General features: G+C 45.9%; 2 protein-coding genes across 2 annotated transcripts in view; one reads left to right on the plus strand and one right to left on the minus strand.

Annotated features, from left to right (window-relative positions):
• LOC135903541 (uncharacterized) overlaps positions 1-21925 on the minus strand; it is a 267224-nt gene that overhangs the window by 218599 nt on the left and 26700 nt on the right. The gene's annotated exons all lie outside the window — the stretch shown is intronic.
• Positions 2883-21316, plus strand: LOC139054692 (endochitinase-like). The gene is made up of 9 exons (XM_070532141.1): positions 2883-2968; positions 6455-6517; positions 6608-6802; positions 10063-10325; positions 13009-13112; positions 15272-15395; positions 15815-16006; positions 19409-19531; positions 20727-21316. The coding sequence occupies exons 1-9, from the start codon at positions 2947-2949 to the stop codon at positions 20871-20873; spliced, it is 1233 nt and encodes a 410-aa protein (XP_070388242.1). The 5' UTR covers positions 2883-2946; the 3' UTR covers positions 20874-21316.

Genomic DNA, 21925 nt, shown 5'->3' on the forward strand with positions numbered 1-21925 from the left:
GTACAGTGAGGAATGTGGCAAAGGCACGGGTCTTCTTGATAGATAATTATGTTTGCAGATCTCGTTGTACGAGCATAGAAGGTCGGGCTGCCCCGGAGAGGACGCGTTCCCCGGCGCACGGTCAGTCAAACCTCGTGCAGCCGAGTGCGCCTCCTCGTTGGGGTTGAGCAAGGCACCCTTAATGGTTCCAAGGTGCGCAGGGAACCAGGCCAATGAGTGCTGTTTGATGTATTTAGCGTTTCGGATTATACGTAGGACCTGGGGAGCCACCATTCCCATCTGAAAGGCCCTGACAGCGGCCTTGGAATCAGAATAAATCGTGTTATGTACACTGTCCGTCAATGCAAGAGCAATAGCAACCTGCTCTGCAACCCTGGAACTATAAGTGCGGATGGTAGCGCAGCTGAGGACTTTGGAATCACAGTCGATGACCACTGAGGAGAAAGCTTCTTCTTGAACGTACGAACCAGCGTCTACGAAGCATGTTCGATCCTTGTTCAAGCGGGCACTGGCGAGCAGAGCTTTACCCCTGGCTCGTCTTCATCCTTCGTTGTAGGTGGGATGCATATTGCGTGGCATCCGGTGTATGGAAATCTTTGATCTTACGTCGTTGGACAAATTCACAGCGTCGGGACCGGCGACCGTGGGGTTACGTCCCAGCTTGCCAGGTATGGCTCGGCCCGCTGGGGTACCGGAGAGTCTGACGAACTGAGAAAACTCTTGGGCTACAACAATTTCTTCGAACGTGCTGCGAATTCCCAAATTCAGGAGGTCTTTTGTGTACGTTCGGACGGGAAGGCCGAGGCTTGAACATCGCGAAATGGGTTTTGTGACCCTTTATGCGAAGCATATTACTAGAGCTCAACCCAGCTCCTCAGGCGCGGCGGTGTCGCCTTCAATACCACGTGACACCATGACGTCACGACAGAGGAGAAACGGGGCTCCAACTCGCGCCGTCGCTCGCGGCGTCGCCTTCAAGGCTGACCACGTGACACCGTGACGTCACGACAGAGGAGAAATGGGGCTCCAACTCGCGCCGTCGCTCGCGGCGTCGCGGCGGTATATAAGGGATGCGCTTGCCTCTGCTAGACACTCACGAGGTGAGATGCCTCCTAGAGACAGAGCTGCTCGTTGGAATGAGAAGCGAAGGTTGCGGTGTGCTACAGAGACTGTTTCTAGGTGGCTTTGCTGCGGCGCAGCGACTACGCGCCCCGCATCGGACGCGGTGAGCGTCGAGCAACGCAGCGTTCGGCGCGACAACGAAATTTGCGCCTGAGCAAGCGCCGCACGCCTGAGCCGACGCCGACGACACCGGCTTTTCTGCGACACGAGCTCCTTAACGCTGTCGCGTTAAAATAAAGGCTAGTATGCTTCGCATCCTGGGCTTAACCTTAGCTAAGCCACAGCCATTTTTTGTATTCTTACTTCTGTATTTATCCCAACATTATTTTTTAAGCAAGTCTGGGATAACAAGTTTCTAGGATTTTCCGCCGGTGATTCCCCATCGTAAAAATAAAGAACTGAGTCAAGAAATCCCTCTGACAGAGCAAAAACAAATTATTTTTACCTCAGATAAGCGGTCTCTGACTTCGGTTGAACATCAAAACTAAGAAAGATATCGTCCTTAAGGATGCTGTACGCTTCCCAAAATATATATCGGAGGGCGCGAGGGAGTACGGAATGATACCGTGCATCGACGCGTACAGTGGTCAGTCCCTCTGTATACCTTCAACAGCCAAGTCTGTGGTAGCCTATAGGCAACTAGGCTCTTTTATTCACACAGAATGCACTTTGCTTTCCTTGGCAAGCGGCTGCTCTCGTCCGACAGAATCGTCGGTACATTTTGTGGTCGCGTGCCAATTATGGTTTTCAACATCTGCGCTATTCTCTTCCGAACCTGCCTAATCGGTTTACACTAACACTTGAAAATCTACCTTGCGCGTCAAACAGGGGTATACTGTAAATGCTGTGCTAAATGTTGAATGCATGGTCTCCACAACCTCTCTCTCTCTGGAGGCACCTTTTATGTATATATTGACTTTAGTTTGGGCATATAATGTGTGATATATTGAGGAGAGTGCTTCGTTGCCTTCTGCTGCATTTGTTTCAAGGGGCGCTAGGACTAGCCAAGCTGCCGTAACGCAGGCTTTGCCCCACTGTCCTTTGCCGTGTATGTACATCCTGGTACGTATACCAATGTGGTTAAACAAATCAACTCAACATATCACAGCCACAATAGGCTAAGACACGTTTCTGCATAGCATTGTGTTTCTTCGTCCTGCGCTGAAGTTTGCGACTATCCGGACGATTACAGGCGCTAAATGCCAGTTGCTGTTAAATCAAGTGTTACGTCACCGCGTGGCTCTACACGGAAACATGTTTCACTTACCTCTGTAGCAAAACAATTTACTACGCCCGTGTAGAAAAGTGCGCCTGAAATTGGCGCAACGCAGTTACGAATGAAAAAAAAAAGAAAGACACGTTGAGAGCAGGAACTTTGCATGTCACCCTAGAGCTGTCTTCCTTACGAGATGTAGGACATTATCCACCACGAGACGTTACGGCCATGTGGAACATCTGAAGCAAGGACGGTATACCTTTGTTGAGGAAGAGTGAAAGAAAAGCGCTTGTATAGTGTTATCAGTATAAGCTACCATCTCCGTCCCTCTCTCTTATTATTTCCAAGAAACCCGTGAACGACAAAATATCGCGCTTATAGCGTGGATGTGACAACTTCCCCGACTACTATGACGTTCGCAACGCGTGCGTATAAGGCTTTCCGCCTACGGCCGGAACTCGACCAATCCCGAGCTCCAGCAGAAAGGATGCAAGCTAGTCACGGGTGTCAGCAACGGAAGCCCTCGATAGAAACCATACGCCCTTCCGACATACAGAGCAGTCAGAGACGCTGTGAAAGCGGCAAAAAAAGAAAAAGCATCCACAGCGATGGAGCCGCAGACTAATATAAGTAAGTGCCGCATTATTTTTCATATTTTTCATTAAGCTTTGCCGACTAGGCGTACCGTGATGCTCATCAGTGGCCAACGGAGGGCCCGAGAAGATTGCGATATGCATTTATTTCTTTATCATATTGAAACCGCCCATAGCCGCATGCAAGCTTTAAATGACCATAGAAAACAAACGTCCTTCAAATTAACGAGCGCTATTGTCTCCCTGCCGGGAGCTCGAGTAAAGGAACCAATTAGACGTGCGCATTTTAGTAGCTTTTGGTTTAAGTAATCTTAAGTTTAAGTAACCTCTCAGCCAACTCCAGGATGGCCTCCTCAAGGTCGACCCTGAAGCTGCGCAAGGCAGCCTCCCATTGTTCCTCACTAGACATTAATTGCTTGGGAGAGAAAAGGTGTTCTATGCCGCTTGGCACATACGACCATGGCGTAACGAATAGTAAAAAAAGAAACTAAAAAAAGCGTCCGTGGAGTAATGGTTTATATATTAGGCTTATCTGCTAGCGGTCCTCTGTTCGAATTCTGCCGTAGTACAATCTTATTATTGTTTATTTAATTATTTAAAACGCCTTACTTTGGTGGAAATAATGATTTTGCAAAGTCATAGAGCCATTTGAAGCCAAAAGGACGTGGTTTAGGTGCATATTCATGCACTAAACCATCACCAACTTGCGGCTGCAGAATCGCCGTACTTGCAGCTCTCGTAGACACTAGCGTCACAGTTCTCTCTAGTAATTATTGTATGAAGTGCTATGCTGGAAACAGCAAACTCGTGAACTACTCTTCCGCTGCACCGTTCGTAGATGGCACCGCCATTCCGTTAAACGCGTCCAGCATTTGAGGCCAGACACGTACGAAAACGTGTCTCGAACTTAGCGAGAAAGCTTCGCCTTATAAACGTAAAATAACTTTGTTTGCAAGAAATCAGTTTAAAACATCATGAGCGAAATTTTTGTCATGCACCCATATTCCCCCTAAAAGAAATGAAGCACTTATACTAGAAACTCTTCGCAAGAGCCGATGCTAGCCAATCGTGAGGACGAGCATCCTATTATGAAGGCGGCCGGCTAATGGCAGACATGCCGTCCCGAATGAAAAGCTTTGTGAATTCGGTTGCTGGTGCTCAGCGCGCACATGTAGGACCATTTCGTATGCGCTTTCAGTTAGGACACTTTCTGCCACTGTTAATGCCTCTGTCGTCATGCTAATTACACGTATAAAATATGTCGCTCAGTATGCTGAAGGCTTCTATAATTTATCTGCGTATCCGCTCACAGGGAACGTCATTCTCTAGGTAGGGCGCGTTCAAACTGTGGAACCTGCCATCAAAAGATTTTCCTTTATTAGATCTTCTGCCAATATAAGCCTTGCGTTATATCCTCCGAATCAGAGAAAAAAAAAGGAAATTATAGCATTTTCAGTGGTCAGTCTAACTAACCAGGGTCTGCAGCAGTTAGTTTTCCCATCTATTATGCAAGAAAATATTTCGTTCAAACACCTGTCTGGAGGATGTAAATGTCCCGGGTTAGGAGGGAAGTCTTGTCGACGGCTTCTGATCGTGTTCAGCAGGAGACAAGAGTCGCCATAGGTGATTGATCCAGACTATATTCCTTCCTGTTTCCTATAAAAGACAGGAAATAGAAATGGGAAGGTATAAATATTGTGTTTACTTGTTTACAAAATCCCTATCATGTCCCGTGCCGAGAACACGACCCACCCGTCTCTTCCTTCTGTGAATTACTTGCGGCAGCTTCAAACTCGCGCATAAAAGACACAGCAAACCAAAGGGCTCGTTGCTGTTGCTTGCTAATTTCCGCCTTCCTGCGGAGGTTTTTTTTTGCTGTTCCTACCCTCCTGTTCTGCTCATTGTCGTTGTTTTGCTTTAGCCTTTCTTACCTGTGATGCACCCTTCCCTCCTTCCTATATATATCTACGCTTCTATCCGTTCCTTCCTGAAGAGGAAGTGGGCGCTGTGCCCCTTCCTGTTGCAGCCACCGCCTGTTCCTGCCCTCTTTTTCCTCTCTGTTTATTGGTATACAGGTTCTCAAACCTATTAATATTAATAACAAATTGTCTCAATAACATCTGCTTCAGGCATTTCTCGACAACCCAGACTAGAGCTTAATTGACTATATACAACAGCAATAGTGGCTACCCATTTTTTTATCTGGAAAGCGTGTGCGCTGTTCAACGAGATGTCGAAGTGTCGTAACTGCACATCCCGCAGTGCGAAAGCTGGAAGCTTGTTTTTAACCACCGTCTGAACCATGTGATCATTGGGGTTTAACAGAAAACAGTTGTCGAATTAGTCTACGTAAATATCAATATGAAGCAGCAATACCTAGTAAACAAGCCATCTATGCCATTGTAGTTCCAGTATGCCACTGACCTCAAGTGCTAAAGCTCAGGTGCTTTCCGCTAGAAAAAAAAATGTCACATTATACAGATTCCACCCATGACCATTGCCCCCCACTTTCTTCATTTTATATGGATAATGCATCCGCCTTTTGAATTCCGCATGTAAAGAAGGTAACTACCACGACGCTAGGCAACAACAGCTTTAGAAATTCATCGCCTCAAATGCACCAACATACTTTTTATTGACCTAACTTCTATCAATGACGGGACCACAATAATAGGCAGATAACAGACTTGGGCTCTTTATACAGGTCCCTTAACCGCGGTGCAGCACAGGAAAAACTAAGAATATGTTTCAGTCCTGTCACCCTATTTCGTTACACATGATGGCGCCTTTTCCATGTTGCTAAAGTTTAGAACTAAATCGCCAGAATGTGCCTATAGAACGTAAAATACATTTCCGCGCATGTACAGGGTGTTTCACTTAACTAGAACCAAATTTTAAAAATATGCAAATGCTACGTAGCTGGACAAAACCAAGATAATGTTGTTTTTCGTCGATTGGGGATACCCAGATAATTTTTTTGCATCCCACCTAATTACATTACTGGTCTTAATTGATCAATCAACTCCATTATTAAATTTAGATAAAAAGCGTCAATGAAAAAAATTGAACAGCAACATGAAAAACTTCCGATACAGCTTTTTGTTTGCTCAATATGCGCTGCATAAAAGTGTTTTTCTGAGCGTGAAAGAAGCCCGCGAATACACGCAAAGTGCCTCGAGCGGCCAGCAGCGCGGCAATTTTGCGTGCATTCGCGGGCTTCCGCAACCGGATGATTCCACGACCTCGTGCTTAGCAGCCCAACACCATACCCACTAAGCGAGCATGGCGGGTAAACGTGAACGTGACTGAATGCCGGTAAGTGTGAGGGAACTTCAGTATGAGTGCGAGTGAGTACCTATACTGAGAAAAATATGGGTGATTGTGCGTGATCATGCGTGAGTGAAGGCCTATTAATTCCGCCGACCTATGTGTGGAACAATAATACTTTGCTCAGTATTTTTTTTATTTTGTATGTCATTTAAAAGTTGCTTCATTTTTTGTTTCTGCTGTCCCATGCGTATAGGCCATTTCAAAAATTGGATTACGCTGCTTTGTTTCCTGCTGCTGGGGTTCTTCCGTCCTTCAGGTAAGAGTAAACGTAATTTCAACTGATAAAGGCATTGTCACTGTGATCGCGAGCAGTTTTAATCAAGCTTATTTCATCGCATGTTTCAAGGGGCAGTCTTCATTGAAAACTTTAGCCACGGGCGAATTGTCCCCGTGGTGTGCTACTACGAGAAAGGCCAGGCTTTCCGTCCTTTTCCCATGAACTATGGCATGGAAGACGTGCCCGGGAACCTCTGCAGCCACGTGAACCTGGCCTACATCGAGCTGAATGAGACGACTGGAACCATCAAGCTCGACCCCACGAGTAAGACGTCATCAACATCTCTGCGGGAAACAGTAGCAGAGTTGTTGCGACCACGAAGATAAGTAAGACTTGACAATGGCTACAGCTACGTGGCGCAGCCGTAGCCATTGTCAAGTCTTACTTATCTTTGGGGTTTCCCGCTGATCAGGGGCTTCCCCAGGAATAGAATCAAGGGGAGGGGGAAGGGGGGTCTCAATGGCTAGGGGGGAGGGAGGGCAGGGGCACGTAAACCAAGCGTAAACACAGGTAAACACCACAGAGCGGAAATTTTCTGGGACGTCTTCCGCTGGCTGAAGCTTGTGGCTCCAGCTGTAGGGATTTTTTCTTAGAAGGATCTCTATTGGAAGCACCACGGCTGCACGCAGTTTTTTCTATTTTAGTTTAATTTCTTTATGAAATTTACTTTGGGTTGTATCACTTGTTTCCAATATTGATTAGCGTTGTTTGCATTTAAAAACATTTTCCATTTATAGTTTCGTGCCTCGAACCACATCCCTTCATTTTTCTTTTCACCTAACGTTCACTGCAGCTAAAGCTTCCTATGAGGCTTCATATTTTCAGATAAATTCGGTCCCTAATTGGAAGTGAAGCCCCTTAGATTAAAGTAGACAGGTCCATATTTTCTCTTTCTGTCTCACTTTAGATGGTAACGTGGTGTTTCACTCCTCCTTTTATTAGGCTTTGACCAAACTGACCAGACGTTTAATACAAGAACTGACGTGAGTAAAATTTTAGAGATGCAAAAGAGGGGGGGGGGGGGGTGGCTCCAGAAAAACCTGGGGGAGGGGGGAGTTCTACACACCCCCAAGGGGGGGGGGGGGTGTAGGGAAATCACTGGCTACGCCGAAACCGTTGAATATGAAGTATTCCTGACAGTTTCTAGTGGCATGGTACAGATGCTGCGCAATTTCACAGCTTATGAGAAACTGACTATTACCATGGTGAGTGAGAAAGAGGCCCGATTTTTTTTTTTTTTGTGGCACTCAGATAAAGCCAATCGACCATGAGGTCAAGGGAAGCATAGGAGAAATTAACTGCGGTTTTTGATTGAATAGTACACATAATAAAGAAAGTAGAAATTAAAGTGCCCGGAGACAAGTAGCCGCTGCTGTGAGCCTAACTCACATGTTAAGCATTACACGTGCGGTGGCGCTCTGCTAATTGAGCGACGGCGGCTGCGGTCCTCCCGCCTCCTTTCTTCACTTTTTTTTGTATGTGTACTTTACATGGCTTTGGGAGGGTTAGCCAGTCGAACTGAATGCCAAGGTGGTGGATCTCGCACAACCTTTCAAGACGGCAGAAAAGATGTTCGAAGCGTGCGTTGTAGAAAAATTTTAGATGAAGGGCGTACCTCCATGATCGAAGAGTGGAAATGAGTGTGTTTCGACACTCTTCGAAGCGCATTTTCCCTGTGGCCGCCACCAAGCGTGCAAGTGCGTCTTGTCTCTGTGCCAGCTACACCACGTGCACGCAGCCTCTCTTTCAGCGCCTTTCCTGGAAGCTTAATTGAAGCTTAATTGGGCTATGTTTATAGCCCCAACGAACAATCGACCCACGGGTGCGAATGCAAAGTTTACACACTTGCCTTACACGTACTTGCACGGTGAGCGTCTGTATTGTGCTATGCCGCGCAATCTTCCGACGCAAGAGGACGGATGTTATTACTTCGGATTTGAACTACTTAAACTTGAAAGTGTAGACGTTTTTTTTCTACTTCATTTTATGAGGGTCGTACTTGAATATCAAGAATATTGAGGGAAAACTCGAAGAGCTGTATATATTATCAGAAGGAAACTCACTCACTTTTATTTCGTTACAGTTTTCCAATTGGTGATGCATGAGACAAACCTTACAAAAAAAATTATTTGCCTCCGGAATTCAGCAAATGCGACAGTGGCATTACCACAGACTGCACATGATGCATCGCCGATAAAGTACGAGGCTACTTTTAGCCGTACAGTTTACCAGCCAAATTACCTTTCTCGAGGGGTCACATGTGAAATTTGAAAGAAACGTTCAGCCTAATTTTTAAACATTCTCTTCACCCATAAGGGCACGTACTGGTGGTACATATTAGGAGATGTGCAGAAAGGAACTGTAGAGGACAAGCACTAAGTTTCAGCCAATATTTTTATGGTAGTGCTACTATTCTTATTCTTATTCCTATTCTATCATAGAAACCACCCGGCTCCCCACAGCTCACTGTTAACAGGTTGCAAGACGCAAAGCACATAAGAAAATGCCTTCAAATGAAAAAAAAACGATTTCCATATAACCTTAAATCGAAGGGTCGTTTTGTTAGAATACTACCCCAATTTATCATAAACGGAGATTAAGAAATATTATGAGCGCGAACTGACTGCACAAAACAGCAACAAAGAATTATTCGCCGTATTTTTTCTTCTTTCAATCAAACGAAAGAGATACGTAAACTGAATGCACATCTACAGCTGCCGGGCCTCATGCGCCAAACGTTCATTACACATAGTTTATTATTTTTTTTAACGTACTGAGCTCAATTTTATTTCCAAAGCTAGATAATTCATTTTCGTGGGCGCCGTCAGATAAGAGCTACTACAAACAGTTTGACGAGGCCGAGGACACTTGCAAGACATGAGGGAAACACTTTGAATAAAATAAGATACTTACAAAATACAAATTTTGACCCCATATTTAGTAGTATTAAGGAAAATAAACAGTGCATTATTCAGCAATTAACATTCGACTATAAAATGATTTCTTCTCCACTTCAATAACGCTAGTCATGGCCCTGTAACAAGGATCCAATGATTGTCGCAGTCGATCTTTGTTTATCCCATCAGTCCGATCGAAAAATTTTGTGCCTTCCACCTAACCATATTTAGTGACAACTCATGCAGAACTTGAGTCCTCGCTTTTATAAAATGTGCGTCAATGGTGTTCGCATTCTGCAGACTGAACTCAATCACACCCAGCCTTCCCGGTACAAAATCCAGTGCCAAGATGGAGACGTTTTAGTTTTTTTTTTATCAGCTGCCTTGTGCAGGGGGTATCAAAATCAAAATAGTTTTGCCTAAGCTTTTATTTGCCGAAGTTTGCCTCTTATCCTCGCATATTAATTGATTCATCGGTGAGCTACCACTTTATTTCAGAGTACAATGAGAAACGTAAAAAAAAGATTGGAGCGTAATATCACTGTTCTAGCACATTGTTCACATTCACATTTTGTTCGCAAATACGGTGAGGCAGAACTCACGTTAAAAACTTGCTTAATCTTTTAGTCAACTTTACAGAGTTTGCTCAACTGAAGAGCAAGTTCCCGCGATTGAAGACACTCCTTTCAATTGGAGGGTGGAGCAACCAAACCAAAATCATATCGGACATGGCTACTACGATGACACGGCGAAGAGTATTCATCAACGACGCCGTTCAAAAGCTCGTGGGCAATGGCTTAGATGGTCTGGACGTTTTCTGGCTTTTTCCTGGAATGGTTGACCGAGGCGGAAACAGGAGAGACAAGATCAACTTCGTCAGACTCTTGAAGGTCAGAACGCCAACAGGTTTCATTCACCGCATGAAGCAGGGCAAGTTAGCCGAAGAAACATAAGAGAACCACTTACAAAGTGCGCCATTAGATCACAAAGGTGCGCTATTTAAGGACGTGTATGGGCAGTAAAAATAACCATGATTTACCTACATAAAGCGGTGAACCATGAGCGACGACGGTGCGTTACACATGCCTAATCCTCCATTACGAGCACAACTAGCGTTTTATTAACTGCATAGTGTTTCCGATTATAACTCCGCACGACAACATCCTGGTGGCGCTTTCGTTTACGCTCACATTTATGCCCAGTTACATCGCGCATGTGACATTAGCGTTGCATATTAGCTTGCGCTCCCCAGAACTTAAGGATGAGAAAACCTCGGTAGCAGATAACACTATGATAGCCCATGACATCTCTGTTTGTGCAAGCTCCATATATCAGTAAATAAAAAAAAACGCCCGCTATGATGAGCTTTGATGTTTTGAGTCCTTGGGAAAATGACCAAGGTCCTAATTGACAAAGCTTTTCGCTTCGTAAGTATTTTTTACCATTTGTCGGCTCTTATTACTAATATTATTTCCAACATCCACATTGGCTGAAATTTGCTCTTACGGACACTTATAGCGTAAGAGCTTTCAGTGAAAGCGAGCCCTGGGGCGAAATTCACAAAGCACTTCGTTGTCAAGGGTTGTTTTCCACTAGTTCGCTTCCTTAACTAGTAACATATCCGACATCACGATTAGCATACTGTTACTTGGTTCCCGGCGCACATGGTTACAGTGGAGGGAGCCCTCAACGAGGTGGCACACAGAGAGGCACGAGGATTAATGTGCCGTGCACTCCCTGAAGGGGCTGTATCGCCCGCTGTTCAAGGACAAACTGTTAACATACAACGAGATCACAAAGCACTATTACTTTTGGCGCAGGACATTCCCCCTGCCACATTCTAAATTAAATGTGCCACAGGCGGTTACATTAAGGCTTCTGCAGACACGAACGTCCCCTAACCCGGTCGTCATGAATAAAAGTAATCCGGACCGCGGAGTTTCCGTCTATTGTAGTAAGTGTGGGCTATTGTAGTAAGTGTGGACACACGCATTGGCTCTGCCCACACGGTCCAGAGGGCCCGTGTGATGGCAGAGGGGCTCGGCCTCTGTCCTGAAGTGGGAGCGGCCCGCATCAGTCCCAGACTGATCCCTCGGGACCTCAATAAAGTTCTTCGTACCATACCATCCCGATTAGCAGACATCTGATTAGGCAAGCAATCCTCGTATAAGAATTTCTTTCTGAATACGGGTCTTGGGGCGCTATAACGTAAAACTATTCCAAACTTTTCTATTCCAATTCTGCAATCAGCCCTACGCGATTAGTCAAAAACTTTTTTGAATCTCCCCCACTTCACCTGTATGTCACGCGACGTTACGAAAACCGTGATAGCTCCCCATCTGATATGACGCGTAGTCATAATCGTACTGATTATGCACGACTGGACCGAACAGAAGAAAAATAGTCATTTTAGATTCGACGCCTTCTCGCCGTCAGACCTCGGCTATTGGCCAAAAGTTTAGGGCTCCACCTACTTCACCTGCCTGTCACGCGATGTCTTGAAACCGCGAAACGTCACCGCGTCAAAGTGACGTGTACGCGTTAAAGATGCATTAATATGCCGAAAAAAACTGAATTTTGTTGTGAATAGCAACAGGCTGCCCCATTCCGAAAGGAATAAAAGATGGCTGCCGCCGATTGCTCAGGCACTGGCTACTCGCACCTGCCGGAGAGCATAGGATTCTTTGCCTATGATAAAACTTTCTGCGTGGCCGTGTGACGTTATCGAGCACTTTCGGCACGTTTACGAGCTCGTTGTGCCTACTCTTCTTTGCTGAGGATCCGTTTTAGCGGCGTTCTTAAGCTTCTGTTGCTTGCCGCCGCGATTTTCAACCAGCCACCGCAAGCTAAGTAACGGAAAGCGGACCGATCGCAGGCGCCGGCACCACCCCCTTCATCCAGTTATCAATTTTTACATCGAATCCCTCTCCACTTGAGCGTGTTCCTCGCCTCTTGTCAGCAAATTAGATAAGACAAGCCGCTCAGTGTAGGCAATGTTATTCGTTTTTCAAGCAAACAAAAGTGACCTTCTATGAACGAGGAGAGCATCTGGTCGGTCTGTTCAGACAACCCTGTGGGGGACTACCCGATGCTTGCGTCGGCGGTTACGCAATTTTGACGTCAGGAGAATGGCATAAAAACATATTGGGAATAGTTTTGCGTTATAGGACCCCCGGTCCCATATTCACAACAAGCTCGTATACGCTAGAATGGTTGGTAAAAACTAAGTTCAGCCAATTCTGGTGCTGGACATATTATTAGCGAAGGTGACCATCCAATGGCAAACAACACTTAACACCGAAGCGCTTTGTGAATTTTACCCCAGGGCTCGTATTCACAAAACGTTCTTACGCTATAAGTGTTCGTAAGAGCAAATTTCGCCCAATGTGGATGTTGGACATAATGTTCGTGATGGCAACCCACCAATGGCAAAGAGCGCTTACGAACGAAAATCTTTGTGAATTCGGCACCTGTCTTTGCGCGCCATTTTTTTTTAACGTCTTTATTTTACTTAGTGCGAGCTCAAGAGTGCGCACTACAGTACTTGCTATATAAGGACGACTTTCCGCGCAGGAACTGTACGCTGCCTTCAAAGGGCGCAATCTTCTGCTTACGGCTGGCGTTCCCATTAACCAGAACGTACTGGATGCCGGATACGACATACCGGCAATCGACAGGTACGCTGATTGTGCCTCATTTTGCTTTTTCAACTCTCGGATTACCGCACAGCACATTACAGTTAATTAAATGCGTGCAGGCATTCATCGCAAACAAGCTGCATAAGTATCCTGTAGAAGTTATTGTTCATAATTACCCGCTCGAAATATGTGTGCTTAGACAAAGTGCTTGGAGGTGTCTGTGCCTACTCGGAAACCTCTAAGCACTTTCCCTCGTCTGGGCATATGTCCTTGGCCGCAGCCACAGTAGATTTTGTGGCTTCCTAACATCGGTAGCTAAACAAGCACAAACGGTATAAGGTGCTCGGCACATGTAACAATACAGAGAAACAGTGCCTTGCATAAATGCACTTACACAAACCTGTGCCTTCCATGTGTTCCACCCAGGCTCCGTTTCTCTAGTTAGTTACAAAGGAACGCAAGTTCCACTGTTCAGAACGCCTGATTTTTTTTTCTTTTCACATGGTAATCCTCGTTTACACCACAAACTAACGCTCGGTGGACGGTTTAACTTTGGGCCTCAATCTCACGTCACGTTGTAGCTCTACTGAAACTAAACTAGACATTTACTAGCAGGTCCTACGTACTTTCCCTATCTGTCTATGTTTCCATTTACGCTTCATTTAATATAAATGCGCTAGCTGGCCGACAGTTCTTTAAGTTTGCCGGGAAATATGCAACTTCATTTGCTGCTGCAAGTGACGGCTGGAACAAAATCCCGCTGCCGCGTGCCCTCGCTTGAACCAAAAGCGGTTGGGTGCAGTATTCAAGCCCAGATAAGTCAAGACTTGAAGTACTTTAACGACGAAATAGCGCCACCTAACATGCATTAACAAGTTGTGACCCGTTGAATGTGAACCATGAAATTGCTACTTCCTAGCAGACTGTGTCGCAGCCAACATTTGAGTTAAACGAAAACAGGGGATGTCTTCACTAACACATCTGCCTGTGCCCTGAATAAGTCATTATGGCGTCGTTGGCAGTGGCAAGGTGTCGAACTACATTGAAATGACACGCGGATAAATTGTTTTTACATCTTAGGAGAAGGTATGTAGCGCTTCAGAGATGAAGCAATGGTCATAGTGTCAGATAGGCGCATATGCGATTAAATAATATTCAGTGCATTTTACCATCAATAATACGTTGCGGATAACCACGACGTGGCCGAACACCCAAGCAATGCTCAGCCATCCGTATCTGTTAATGTAAAGGTGCACAAAACGAGCGGGACACTGGAACGATGACAACAGACTTTGCCGACTGATTCGTTGTTGCGATTATTGGACGAAAGTTATGTCCGAACAACGTCACTTCAGAACTTCACAGTCGGAAATATCAGATTACAACTGTAACAAAACACACACATTTTGATGTAGAATTGTGTTATTGTGGTTAGGCATATTTTTCCCACCTTATCGACCACCTTATCGACAGACAGTAATAGAAACTGGTGGTCATCATCATCACTTTTTTTTTCTATTGCATAAGGGCAAGACAGGGATATAGCGAGAGGGTACTAGGCCGGATAGTGGTATAGCGAATGCTTATCGTACAAAGTAGTTTCTCTCTAATGAAGTTCTACTGTATTTCCTTTTCATAGCACCTCGCCTATAGCGTCACAGTGGTGAGGCTCACTTTGCAGACAGGCGGCCTATACTATATGAAGTTAGACCGACAACGAATTCTGGAAATAAAACCTCGCGGAAGCCATATTGCTTTCGGTCAAAGCACGAAATCATGTTTTTAGCAGAAATCTTACCGTGTTCCTGTGTAAATCCGTGAATAAGTAAAGCTCAAACGGTACAACTATTAGTCAGAGCCACATAATCGGGAAATCGTGTTTGAGATAGAATAGGAAAGTGAGTATTTAGGTATGACGAATTTCTACTTGGACGAACGATACACCACTCTTTCCAGAGAAAAGCGAACTGCACCATTATATGATACACATCACCGAAGTTACTGCATTGTGTTGCCTCTCGCAATGGGCTATCCTCTTTTTATATGTTACAACGTAATTTGAACCTTGGTAGCTCTCCATGTGCGATTTTGCATATTGTTAATAATAATAATACCAGTAATTTGCGCACGGCTACGGGCGGTTATAACATGAAATAATAGGGCAATATGTGATTCACTGTTTCATGAAAACGTTCCAGATATCTTGACTGGATGAATGTCATAGGTTACGACCTTAGAGGATACTGGAACGTCAGAACTGACATCCACAGTCCTCTCCACCCCAGAACAATCGATGGACCCGACGTCTCGGAACTTAACGTGGTAAGCGTGAAACACAGCTATGTGAACACTCTCTTAGGTGAATCGACAGGGGTATAGCGAGGTTGCAATCAGTTTGAATGAATCTTTATGTTACTTTCATCACCTGACAATGCTTCACTGCTTCTGCGAGCAAAGAGAGCTCGCCATGACAAAAAACACCAATTTCTGTACTCCCTCTAATGGTCAGTGCTTCGACTGATCTGCGATGACGAGTTTGTCTCCTACACGCAACCACATGACTGCTACATAAGAACGACAGTTCTTCAATGTCAGTTTTATGCTGTTTCCGCGGGCTGCGATATACAGCCTCGCGAGAGACACGTTCCGTGGTTCACCGTAATTCGTCGAGTGGAAGTCTTGTCCGCTCGTTTGGCGCACTTTCGGCCAAACGTAATCAGCTCTTGCATGTTTTCGCGCAGGAAGAGGGTCTTCAGGCACTGCTGGACCGCGGAGCCTCGAAACGGAAGCTGGTGCTTGGCGTGGCCTTCTATGGGCGCGTGTACAGGCTCGCGGACCCAGCGAACGCCAGCCTTCACGCGCCCATCGACCTCCTCAACAGGCCGCAAAAGGGTGCCTTCCTCATGAGCGACAACATATACGCCTACTTCGAGGTGTGGGAGTACACTCACGATATCAATAGTCTATGCAATGGACTTTCAAGACTCCTTCGCCTCCCTATCGACTTATTTTTTTTTCACAGCTGCGTTTGTGCCTACATGTAAAGCAAACATCTGCACTACGTACGAGTACGTCACGAAAGCGTTTCAGCGACGTAAATGAAAGATTCGTGGCGCTCGCTCATGTTGAGCGAGAAATAGTGGGGCTCACGCGCAGGCGTCGCAACTATACTACGCCACTGCCCGAAAGCTTGAAGCAAAGAAAGCCCAATTTACTCGCTGCATTGTCTAAGCACAATATCATATTTACGGGCAGTGATTCCAAATACACGTAACGCAGAGCGATTTTCTTCGCGTTCGGAAAGCAATGTGAAATTCATTGTTTGTTCAACGCAACAACGCTTCCCACTCGGCTCGTAACGGCTTGGTGCTGCCATCAGCCCGGACACCGAGCACAGCAGTCGCGGCCGCAAAGAAATAAACGTATTTATGGACGTTTTATTTCCCGCAGCTGCACAGTAAGCATTGAGGGACGCCGTATAGTAGAGCTGCCGATCGATTGTGCTCTTCAGGCATTCTTGACGTGTATCTAAGCATACACGAGAAAGCATTCAGATAGAAGAGGCATTACGTCTCCATGAGAATGGGATCGGCGTTGCCGAAAATTGAACTGACGCAAGCGAATCCAGCAGCTGCCGCTAGTGTTCGAGGCTAACTGCATTTCCCCCACCGGAAACGACAACTGCAAGAACTGCTGCAGCTCCAACGCACATGTTGGAATATACGTTAAGCGGAGCTTACTTGAAATGTTCGAGTTAAATACGATGCAAAGAGACGCAACATACGTGTAATTGTATTCGATTTCCAACTTACGTAATCATATAACACCTTCTGCTTAAACGCGAACCCAGGTTCAAAAGGCCTCTGAGAGAGACAGAAAAAGGTTCTATCGAAAGGCAGGGACGTTAACCAAAGGTAGTTCAGTTTTGCTACGCTGCACGGGAGGAAGGAGTAGGGCGATAAAAAGAAAAATAGAGCAGAAAGGAGAGAGAGAAAGAGAGAGAGATTTTTCAAGACAGAAAAAAAAAACTGCTTTAGGAACCACTGCTTCGGGGGAGATTCGAAATGGTTGAGCCATGCGGCGCAAGTCACTATATAGGGGACAGAGAAAGACGCCCACGTTGGCAGTAGGAGCGCCTGTCCGTCATTGAATTCGGATTTCCCGCGAAGCGCTGGTTGCTGTAGCAACGCACGATAAAACCTTTTTCTGCCTTGCAGTTGCGTCGCCCCGACGAAAGATTTAAAAAATTAAATTATGGGGTTTCACGCGCCAAAACCACTTATGAGGCACGCCGTGGTGGAGGACTCCGGAAATTTCGACCACCTGGGGTTCTTCAACGTGCACCTAAATCTAAGTACACGGGTGTTTTCGCATTTCGCTTCCATCGAAAAGCGGCCGCCGCGGCCGGGATCCCGTCGAAGGATAGTCGCTGTAGTCAGAGAACCAACGGGTGAGCGTCCTCGGTACTTTACCTGGTCGACCCGCGCCTTGTGAGTATCCCCAGCCAAAGAGACCACGCCTTACACTGTGGTCACGGCGCAGTGCTGCATCTTACACGTTCAATAATTACCCAATTGGGACGTAGGTCCAACACTCGCGTTTCTAAACAGCCACCCCATGCCAATTCAACTCCGCGCCACATCAAAACTACACGCGTGTTACAGCGATGACTTTTACGGTCATAGAAAATTGTGAAAATCGTACGCACATTTTGGAACCCCCGCCAAGCGAAGCTTTAGTGAAGCGACTAATTGGATGTGTTATCAAACTGTTCGTGTTCTGCAGCGTGCTGTGCAGCATAGCGGTTACGGGCGCGCCCAGCAAATAAACAAGACGCGGAGACTCCCACCACGCGCGACCCAAGGTGATCGACGAGACCGCGGTTTGCCCTGTCTCCAGAATCGGCCTACTTTTCCTCACGCTATTTCGGGCATCAGCCCAGTGTACTTTTGCCCTGTCTCCGACGTGAGGCTCACTTTATTTGGCAAGAAGCCGGCTAAGTACACACTCTTAAGTAAAGGGAAACAATGCACAAAAAAATTCGCTTTAGCAAAAATATATATATATATATGCTCTCTAAGGCATACATTTGCTGCAAGGAGGATATATAGCTGCCGTTTCTTGTTTCGTTGCTTAATTCCGTAGACAACAGAGTCGGCAACCTACACCTCTGCAGGAGTAGTTACCGATGACGCTACAAAAAAAACTGGCTGTGGCTTAGCTAAGGTTAAGCCCAGGATGCGAAGCATACTAGCCTTTATTTTAACGCGACAGCGATAAGGAGCTCGTGTCGCAGAAAAGCCGGTGTCGTCGGCGTTGGCTCAGGCGTGCGTCGCTTGCTCAGGCGCACATTTCGTTGTCGCGCCGAACGCTGCGTTGCTCGACGCTCACCGCGTCCGATGCGGGGCGCGTAGTCGCTGCGCCGTAGCAAACCCACCTAGAAACAGTCTCTGTAGCACGCCGCAACCTTCGCTTCTCATTCCAACGAGCAGCTCTGCCTCCAGGAGGCATCTCATCTCGTGTGTGTCTAGCAGAGGCAAGCGCAGCTGCTTATATACCGCCGCGACGCCGCGAGCGACGGCGCGAGTTGTAGCCCCGTTTCTCCTCTGTCGTGACGTCACGGTGTCACGTGGTATTCAAGGCGACACCGCCGCGCCTGAGCAGCTGGGTTGAGCTCTCGTAATATGCTTCGCATAAAAATGGCTGTGGCTTAGCTAAGGTTAAGCCCAGGATGCGAAGCATACTAGCCTTTATTTTAACGCGACAGCGATACGGAGCTCGTGTCGCAGAAAAGCCGGTGTCGTCGGCGTTGGCTCAGGCGTGCGTCGCTTGCTCAGGCGCACATTTCGTTGTCGCGCCGAACGCTGCGTTGCTCGACGCTCACCGCGTCCGATGCGGGGCGCGCAGTCGCTGCGCCGTAGCCCATTGTCTTACACCCCTTGGCGGGTCGACGGGAATGCTGTCGCGTTCCACTCTTGAAGGCGAAGCTTAAGCGTCCGCTTTGCACCTGTTATGACGTCATATGGTAGCTACGCGGCCGCGCGTGGCGCAGCAAGGAAGAGCGTGGTTGTGCGGCTAGTATGCTTCGCATAATAAACGAGTTCGTCATACGAGGGCTGTCCTGTGTGCGAGCCATTCAGAAAGACAAGCAGCAGAAGCAGCAGCAAAGCCACAGTCAGCGAAGTCCGGGGCACTTCACGAAGAAAGCTTTACTTTCAAAGTGGTTTCCCGATGGCGATGTTCGAGCGATTAAAACGGCGGCGTAACATATCCAGAATGCGTTTACCTGCGCCGCGGGGATCAAATCAGTCTAATTCCAGACTTAAACATTTCAGATTTGCAAGAATATAAAGTTCGGCACATGGCGCCGCAGCTTCGACGCGGAAGGAATGTGTCCGTACGCGACTGACGGCAAGGACTGGGTGGGGTACGAAGACCCCGAAAGCATCTCCAAGAAGGTAACGCATAGTTTAGCACTTGATGTTTATGGTGTTTGCTGTTGAGCGCGCGTGCCTTGTGGGCGTATACACGTGAATCTGTTGTGCGCGTATACGTAGGTCATCGTGTTTCTGCATGCGGGCGCGCGCAAGGATGGAGGTGTGTACATAGCTGAAGTTATAAACCAACGCCGCTAATAAAAACTTTCGCATCGGGTTTCCTGCGATGAGAAACACTGAAATAAATATTACTACGCAACCGCAATACCGATGTTAAAGACATCTGATGAATTTTAACGAAAAAGCAAGCTACAGTGACGGTAGAGACATATTTTCCGCTTGTGCACTTATTTTACTTGCGAGAATTGGTTACAATGCGAAAACTTCTTTTAAAAAAAGTTGAGCGAAATTGTGACTCCGGCGTGAAAGCTTAAGTCCCAATTTTGTGAAATCAAGCAACCTACTAGATAGTATAAAAATGTCGATATACGTGTATATCCGCAAACCTTTAAGACATACAGCTGTTCTAAAAACGGCACTTCTGTAAAACTTGCGTTCTATAACTGTTTCAGTCAAGCTATCAAATGAAATGATTTTTTCCTAGTTTATTACACATCAATTGTAACTTCAGCTTCAATATAGGTTGTATCTTACTGTAGTCACAACAAATGAACGTTCTCGTTCGCTCTCTTTATTATTCTTTCTTTTTTTTCTCTTCTATTTCTTTATTTCTTTGCGCCTTCTTTTTCTTTTTTTTCCTTTTCATTTGTAGTTGTTCATCGAGCTCTTCAAAAAAAAATAATAACCAAGGCTTAGAGAAAGCATTTATTTCTTGCAGTCACTATATAATTGTAATCATTTAAGAGCTACCAATCTTATTCAAATTGGTTCTCGGTGTCCAAATATGTGCCAAAGAGACCACATGTGTATCCACGCATGTGTAACCGCGCATGTGAATTAGGAATGATGTTATTGGGCAAATGTTATTCTTAATGACCAAATCCAACGCTTTGCGCTCTCCGCAAGGCTTTAGTTCTTGGAAACCTGCACGTGCTCACGCACATTTACACAACTTCGAGCACACTTGCGTCACTCATTCTTGTTTTTTTCTAAATACGTACTATTTTTATTACAATTTTCTTGCTATTTTCTGACCCATAGCATTTGCTGTCTATTCCTTATACATTGTTTATTTTTCTTTCCTTTTATTTTTCAGGTTGAATTTGTCAGAAAGGAAGGCTACGCCGGCATAATGGTCCTAAGCTGCGACATGGACGATTTTCGTGGAGTATGCGGGACGCATAATATACTGCTACAAACAATCAATGACGCCATGCCTAGGCTAAGGTACATCGTCACTTAAAAGAGGAATAACGCTACTTCAAACTCCATTCAGTAGCATTAAACCGGCCGCAGTTTCCCTTTCAGTCTATACAGATGGAAGAGACACAAATGTGAACACTGTGCTTGCAAGTGCAAGAAAAGCGTTATAAATAAATATTAAGCATTTCACAGAATGAGGATGTGCCACTGCTCGTTACAGGCGAATCTAAATCCTCTATAGACTAAAGCAACAGTTCCAGCCGAGTGTATCATTTTAACTTCTTAAGGGTGAACGTACGACACAGTCACGTGCGGCGTAGGCGCACAACTTTATCGCCAACGCTGTTACGAAAGATAAACGACTCGGGGAGACGGCGAAAGAGTGTGATGCCCAAACCCACTGAATCAAGTCGTACTTGATCAAACCCCTTACCCTGAAAGACTATCCTTAGAAATGAGCAAAACGTGAACAAGGTGAATGCAGGAGCCAACGTTTCGACAAGTGGACTTGTCTTCTTCAAGGCGACATATGGCGAAGAAGACAAGTCCACTTGTCGAAACGTTGGCTCCTGCATTCACCTTGTTCACGTTTTGCTCATCGTCTTGAATTGCCATCTCCCGCATTCCCCGTCTTTTCTCTGGCCTTACAAATGCCATTGCAACATAGGTGTGGGAGACAAGAATATTACCCGTGTCCACTGCAGAAGAATGGCAAATAAAGTTGTTAGAAGAGCAGCACCGATTTCATCGTTTGGCCAATAAAATATCTGGACACGTACCTTATATTCCAAGATCATATTTATGATGACAAATTATGAAAACACCGTCGAAATCGAAGGTAATATGAGCGCCTAGAAAAACCATGAAAGAGAACAATTCAATGTAAGGAAAATCAAATTTTGTGCGGTTGAAGATGAAACGTTTTTCATTTGTGTTCAAATAAGGTCGATATACTGTAAGTGTATGTATTCATTCATGTTCGCTCTTTACTCGCTCACGTTTTCGATACAAACGAGAAAAAAAAACGACGAGGTATCGAGGCGTCCTACTGCAATGTGTTTTCCAGCGTAAACGCTGCTCACTGCTTCGTTC

The sequence above is a fragment of the Dermacentor albipictus genome, chromosome 1 (assembly GCF_038994185.2).
Source record: "Dermacentor albipictus isolate Rhodes 1998 colony chromosome 1, USDA_Dalb.pri_finalv2, whole genome shotgun sequence".
NCBI lineage: Eukaryota > Metazoa > Arthropoda > Arachnida > Ixodida > Ixodidae > Dermacentor > Dermacentor albipictus.

Excerpts from the sequence above, each read along its gene's own strand:
- LOC139054692 (XM_070532141.1), top strand. The coding sequence starts at position 2,947 with ATGGAGCCGCAGACTAATATAA. Across the intron at positions 2,969-6,454 it reads GGAGCCGCAGACTAATATAA|GCCATTTCAAAAATTGGATT; the intron begins GTAAGTGCCGCA and ends CCATGCGTATAG. Across the intron at positions 16,007-19,408 it reads ACATATACGCCTACTTCGAG|ATTTGCAAGAATATAAAGTT; the intron begins GTGTGGGAGTAC and ends TAAACATTTCAG.